Below are 7552 nucleotides of genomic sequence, written 5' to 3' on the forward strand. Positions count from 1 at the left end.
AGTAAATTTTATTCAAATTAAAATAGTTGAAAACCAAAATCATCTAAAAAAATACCAAAACTAAAAAAAAATCTCCTCTACATCTCTTCTCTAGATCTACCAGAACAACCACCCTTAGTGCAAAAGAACATATGAACAAAACTAAAAAAAAAAATGCTCATCTACAAAATGTACATTTTTTGTCAGTGTCTTCACGAGCCCCTTACCAAATCCTCGAAAAAAGTAAACCAAACAAAAAAATCTGTTCTCTAAAATTAGGTACATTTAATTTCCCTGGGGCTCCCTTTGGAATCCGTTCATGTCTTCAATCAACATACACACCTTATAGTAAATTTTATTTATTTATCAATGGCTGAAAACAAAAACCGTCTAAATCAACTCTAAAAACTAGCTGTAAGTGGAATTCTGTCTTGAGGCAATTATGGCATCGTGCCTTAAGGCAAATTGCTGAAACTTCCCGTACCGTAACAAAATGTTCGAGGAATACTGAAGAATTATATAAACTGAATTGCAAAGTTGAAATTATTTGTAAAGTATGTTAGAACTATAGTCAGAATTAAAAATAAAATCTGAATTATTTTCGATATACAAAAAATTAAAAAAAAAAAAAATTGAAACAATTTTTTTTTCCAAATCAATTATTTTGTTAAGACAAGCAGAAAGTTCTTTAAATCATTTAAATCGGACGCTTAGTTCTCTCAAAAACTGCCATTTTTTACATATTTAGCTCCGTATCTTCTAAATGGCTGGGCCTGCCTTTGTCAAAAACTAATAAACACTTCTCCCAATCATTGCTAATTGAATGTTTTTAGATCATTCAAATCGGATACTCCGTTCTCTCAAAAAGTCAATTTCTATTTTCTGCACTCTTTGCTCCGTATCTCCGAAACGGCTGGACCTGCCTTTGCCAAAAACTAATCAGCTCTTTTCCCTATCAATAGAAATCGAATGTTTTTTGAACCATTCAAATCGGTTGATCCGTGCGCCCGAAAACGTGAATGAAAATTGGTATCCATACATACATACACACACACACACACACACATCCATTTTTTCTGAGGTATGCCAAAATGTTCAGAAACCTTCAAAACGTCGAGAAATGTAAAAATTTTCAATTCCGATTTTTGGCCCATTACAATAACTTACCCTACGGGAAGTTAATAAATACAATGTCAAAATTAAAAAAAAATCTCTTGCACATTCCTTGATAGTTTTCAAGTATCCAGCGGAGCACCCTTTGCGAAAAAGAATACTTTAACATCTCACCACCACAACCAGATCATTTTTGGTTACCCAGAGCACCCCCCTTAAATTTAACGTAAAAATGAACATCACAAAACAAAAAATACCGTCCCCTACAATTACACATATTTCATTTATCTTTTCCCCGGGGGGCCCCTCCGGAGTCCGCCCCTGTCCCCGATTCGTGTTTATATCTTATTCTGTCGTAAGTAGAAAAAGATTTGCACGTTCTCGTTCTAAACAGATTTGAACAATTTAGATGAGATGCGAAATGAATGAGCGGACCCCCCAATCCTCTCTCTATCGGGGGGCTCTTTATAAATAAAAGTGGATTCGTTCAATTGACTCGATTCAGTGCTATAGGAAATATCTGAGAGACAACATCGAATTTTTGGAAAGAAGATAAATAAGGATGAAGCTTTATTTGGTGGCTGTCGTTTGTGAGTGATAGAATATCTTTTAATTATTATTTATAACACTTTTTTCTGATAAATGTTATATAACAATAACTAATAATTGAGCGAAACTTTTTAAAAAACTTGTATTATTTTTATGTATTCGCTTTGGCTTTAATCAAAGCCTTCATTGGGTGGGAAATTTGTTGATACTAATATTGAAAATAAGATAAAAAATATATGGAGTAGAAAATAAGCTAATTATTAATTAAATTTTAAATTAAAATTTAATTAGTGTAATAGTGCACTATTACTAATTATATATATTTTTATATTATTATTATTTTTTTGTTATAATTTATTTTTGTTAATCAAGACTTTGATGTTTTATTTACAAAATTGATATGTTCAAAAAAAGAAATAATAATTTTTATATTATTGATATATTATTATCAAAAATTAATTTCTTCATTAACATCCAGAAGGAAAAGTTTTGCCAGAAAATCCGATTCGTTAATTTTAGTCATTCTGAATCGTTTGGTACCGAAATTTATCCTTATTCGAATTCGAAAAATATCAAAGGACAAATAAGGATCCTTATTTGTCCTTTGATATTTTTTAAAAAATTGCTGATTTCAAAAATTTAAAAGCCATTTATTTATGGATCTGTATAAGCATTTGTTTTGAATATTTTTGTGCGGTGATCGGCTGAGCCGTTTTTTTATAATCAGCAAAGTGGAATTTTTTTGTCCACGTTTTCGTCAAAAAACCTGACCCGATTTTGAAAATTTAAAATCTGTTTGAAAAGTAGTTGGAAATGCATATAAAATATTATAGTGAATGCAACTATTTTCTTTGCACTTATTTTCTTTAATTTTACATTTCAAGTCATTTTGAATCGTTTGACCGAAATTGGAAAAATTTGTCTTTTTGTCGATATTTTCCAAAAACCTGCTGATTTCAGAAATTTAAAATCCATTTGATGGTTTTGTGCAGCGATCAGCTGAGCCGTTTCTTTATAATCAGCAATTACTGGAAATGTTTTCCAAAAAAAATCGAAACCGGTTTCGAAAATTTAAAATCCGTTCTAAAAGTAGTTGGAAATGCATATAAAATATTATAGTCAATACAAATATTTTCTTCATATTAAAAATTACAGAAAAACTTTTACTGATGTTTGTTTTTACCTAATAAAAACAAAAGAATGTATATATTTTACAGATTTGTTAAATTTGCTGATACAAAAAAATTTATAAAAATATTTGAAAATTGTTTAAAATTATAATAATTATAATATAGAATACAAAAATAATATATTATGAAAAAAATAAGTATTTATTATTATTTTTTATCAAAATCCATAAATTCCTCTCTGGTTTTAATACAGATATAATTTTCTATTCCCATTAGCATCAATTCAAGGTAAACCGCTCCACGATTCAATTTCAAGTCTTTTATGTCTTTATTTAAATAAAAATTATATTTATTTACAACTTTTATGTAATAATCCATTAATGAATCATGCAATAAACTCTTTTATATCATTTATTGCAATAATAATGATCATTCAATGTCGGACGAATGTCGTTCTGTTTATTAATTGGATAATATTTGTTGATAATGGACATAAAATTTGTATAATAAATTTGTTGTTAGGTTTTTAAATCTTTAAAATCGGTGCAGCCGTTTTTGAAAAAAACGTCGATGAAGATTCAAAATTTGACTCACACGTATATTTTCTAATTTCGGTGTAAAATGATTAAGAATAACTTGAACCGTCCAGAAATAATACAAATAATTAAATTTTTTGCATTTATATAATTTATACAAATGTACTGATAAATACCTTTTTAATTCCATGCCATATTTTTTTCCTGTTTTGTAATTTTATATAAGAATTTTTGTAATCACTTAATATTGATTTTTCAATAATAAATATTCTTAATTATTTCTGTAGTTAATTACTATTGAAGCCAGTTATACTTTAATATTTACTAAAAATTTAAAGAAATCAATATTGAAATTAGTTTACAATATATAAATAATATGAAAATTAAATACACTTACTTATTAATTAATTTGATTGTATTAATAAATTATTTATATTTAAATTATTGGTACTTAATTTGTTTGCAGTTATATTTTCATTGTTAATTATAATATATATATATATATATATATATATATAAATATATATATATATATATATATATAATAATATTCTAATATAATTACAAACAAAAAATGAAGACCACAATTAAAAAGTTAAAATTAATTTAAATTTCAAAATAATTAATATAAGCATTAATTTTCACATTATTTATATAATTTAAACTGCAATAATTTAACAGTAACTTCTGTACACAGTTAAATATTGCATATATATAATTATTTTTGATCACACTGGGCATTCGATAATAAATTATATTATTCAATGCATTTCTTTCATTCACAATTTTTATACTTTTTTTGCTATATAGATTTATAATATTCGACTGATTTATATTTCAGTATTTGTGGCATTGGCTAGCCTAATCGAAGCTACCCCCGCAAAAAACAGAAATCCACCATGCATTAAAATCTGCACAGACGACTACACTCCTGTATGCGCTGGTGTTGATGGTGAAAAACCGATATCATTTGGAAATGAATGCGTTATGAGGAATTATAACTGTGAACAACACAAAGGTAAATAAATCTAATCTAATATATATTAACTGAAAGTTGTACTATATTTTATTTATAGAATTGAAAAAGATCAGTGAAGGTGAATGCCCAGGAGGTGGTGGCGTACGACTACAATAAAATTATTCTTATACATATCGTTATACAATATATATAATAAATAAAAGATAACAAATGCAAAAAAGTGTTTTATTCTTACTATTACATGAACAAGTTATTATCAGAGCTATAAACAGTTTTGTAAGGACGACTTGGTATATTCAAGTCTGAGAATAGCTTTGTAATATTTGATGTATTTACAGAATCGATAGTGTTACTGTCTAAATAACAACAATAAATGGATCCTGGCAATTTTAAGAATTGACGTAAAGTTAAAACACCTGCAACTAAACCTCTTGTAAAATTTGGAGTATCTAATATGGTAACATTTAAACGTTCAGTTTTGCTGGTAAAGTCTGTGTGCAAGGCTCTGATTAAACACGGCTGTTCGTCCACATTATCCGTGTTTATATAGAATACAAAAGATAAAAATGTAACACATACAACTCTGCGAGCAACCTCAATCCACGGTCTCAAATCTTCAGTAATAATTCCGGCATAAGGTTCTTCATACTTAGAGGCTACACAAACATGTATATCTGAACTGGGTAATTTATACATCTCTATATCTTTACCGTAAACACAATATGGTGTTAAGCCAAGCACAATGGTCTGTTTAGCAAACTGTTTTGATAATTCATTATCCATAACAAGTAGGGTATCAATTTTTTCAGGTATTTTTTTATCAACTTTCCATTGCCATTGTTGGGGAATATATTGATGGTGGTCTGATTCGTCGTCTAAGCCATCTCCATCCAAGAATGCACGACTGATGGGCTCGAATTCATCCAACATTTTAAAGCAAATGTAAAATTTATTAAGTTAGAAAATAATTTGTATCAATATTATGCCGGATGACTTTTCAAATTTAAAAGAGGTTATGTTTGAATGTTGACAGATGAGGACATATGTCATATGTGTTAACGTGTAATATTACTTATTGTTGGTGATATAAGATTTTAAAATAGACAAAAGTGTTTAACAATTTAAAAAGGACAAATAAGTGATTAAGATGTTTTAACAACTTTGTTTGTTATTGTAATTGTTGATTTATGGAAATGTTAACTTTGTCACTTGACAGTTGAGAATTACAGACCTAAACAATCATTTATTCGCAGTGCCACCACACTTGAAATACTAGGTGAATTATTTAAATATTTAAACTATATTTTGAATTTTAAGGTAGTACATATTATTATAAGTACTTTTAAATTTGTTTTCTATATAAATCTTAAAATTGCATAAGCAATTTAGTTATTAATACTAAGTTTTAAAATGAATTTTAAATATTTTTTTTTCTGACTAATGTTGGTAATCTGCAAAGACAAACTGAAGTGTGTTGAACGTTGGTGATCGTTGAGAAATGTTCGTTGTGATTAATAAAACTAAAAAGTTGTTATAAATCGTTAATATTAAGTGCAAATAAATATTAAATACGAAGATTTGTAGCTGTATACATAAATGGTTAGTTATATTAAAGAAATTTGCATAAATACAGTATAATATCAAATGTTTTCTTGTATTTTTTAAATGTTATTTTCACATGCCAAAATGGCGGCCAATCAACATGAACACTCGGAAATTATTTTATTTATTAATTTAATACAAAAATTTGAGAGATTTAGCAAACCGTATAATAATTTATATACTTAAAATTTTTGATAATTTGTATCTTTTTGCGTATAAACTCTATAATACATTATTTCGAAAAATCTTAATTTCTAAGTCAACCTTGAATGACATTGAAATTAAACTATGAATTTATAGTTAAAAATATTTTTTATTTATTCGAGGATTATTGTAAATTATTTATTTCCTGTTCGATGAATTGAATTAATTAGAATTGAATTGCATTAGGTATTTTTTGAAGAAAATATATGGACCAATTCAGAAAATGACAGTAAAAAAATTAGAGCCAGGTTAGTGACAAAAATTAAACATTGAGACAGGAGAAGTGCCAGGAATGATTTTATGATGACTAACAAGTAGAAATTAATAAAAAGATTTTTTAAAAAGGAGAAGCCTACGAAGTGACAACAGTAAAGGTATTTATCTTTATAATATTTTGAACTTAAGTTTCTAAACAAAATTTTGTGTTCTCAAAACTTCTATATGTCTATTATATATAATAGATAATTTTTAATCAGTTTGATTGTTTCATTGTTTGAAATTGCTTAAAAATTGTTCAAGGTTTTGAATATTATCATTTTTTCTTCATTGTAAGATAATTGACAAATAACATTAATTTATAAAATAATAAATGCGAGTTACAAATTTTGTAAAATTGTGTATCTTGGCCATTGGAATAAAAAAAATTCTTTAATCTAACTGGATATCGATTTAAAGAAAAAAAAGCAACTCTTCTGACGAGCAAATTTGATTATAAAATAGTAAAACATAATGTTACTGACAGGAAAACTGGATATTGGCTAAATTGAGGGAAATAGAACTCTACTGACGATCAAGTTCGATTTTAAATGAGTAAAATAGAACTCTACTGACGAGCAAACCTTACTCAAGAGAAAAAACCAACCCTAGCAATGAACAAATTTGGTTATAAAAAAGTTAAATCTGAAAAATAGACTAGTTTAGTAATTAGACTAGAATAGTTTAAAAAAGTAAATCAAACTTTATTGACCTAAAACTGGACTTTGACTATATTCTAGAACTCTACTGACGTTCAAATTCGATTTTAAATTAGTAAAATGGAACTTTATTGGCAGAAAAACTGGATATCACCAAAATTGAGACAAATAGATAAACAAATTCAAGTTAAAAAAAGTAAAATAGAACTCTACTGATGAGCAAACTCTACTAAAAAGAAATCAAAATTATCTGGTAAACTACAAAAGTTAACATATCGAATATTGAGTAAATATCGATACTTTAGCACAATACTTCTATCGTTATATGAAATTTTTATATTACCATTTATAGTTATATTTTTTTTAATTACCATTAGGTCACTTATTGCCCTAACTTTGATTTTTTAAGTTCTCCGAAGAAAAGATTTATATTTTTATTACAGAATTCTATTTGCCAATTTTATGATTTTTTGAGTCTCTGAATGGTTCGTAAAAAGAAAACATGAATGAAATCGAAGCTATTTGAACATAATTTTTAATACATAG

At 26.8% G+C, this 7552-nt stretch overlaps 1 protein-coding gene across 1 annotated transcript; it reads left to right on the top strand.

Moving 5' to 3' along the window:
• The first annotated feature begins 1558 nt into the window (after positions 1–1558).
• Positions 1559–4519, top strand: LOC113387832 (vasotab). Its single transcript, XM_026625213.1, has 3 exons — positions 1559–1682; positions 4149–4325; positions 4384–4519. Exons 1-3 carry the CDS (start codon positions 1655–1657, stop codon positions 4440–4442), a joined length of 264 nt encoding a protein of 87 aa, XP_026480998.1. The 5' UTR covers positions 1559–1654; the 3' UTR covers positions 4443–4519.
• Positions 4520–7552: the final 3033 nt, after the last annotated feature.

Source organism: Ctenocephalides felis, unplaced genomic scaffold (assembly GCF_003426905.1).
Source record: "Ctenocephalides felis isolate EL2017-DRISC unplaced genomic scaffold, ASM342690v1 CF-g0.4_SCAFFOLD_03572, whole genome shotgun sequence".
Lineage (NCBI taxonomy): Eukaryota > Metazoa > Arthropoda > Insecta > Siphonaptera > Pulicidae > Ctenocephalides > Ctenocephalides felis.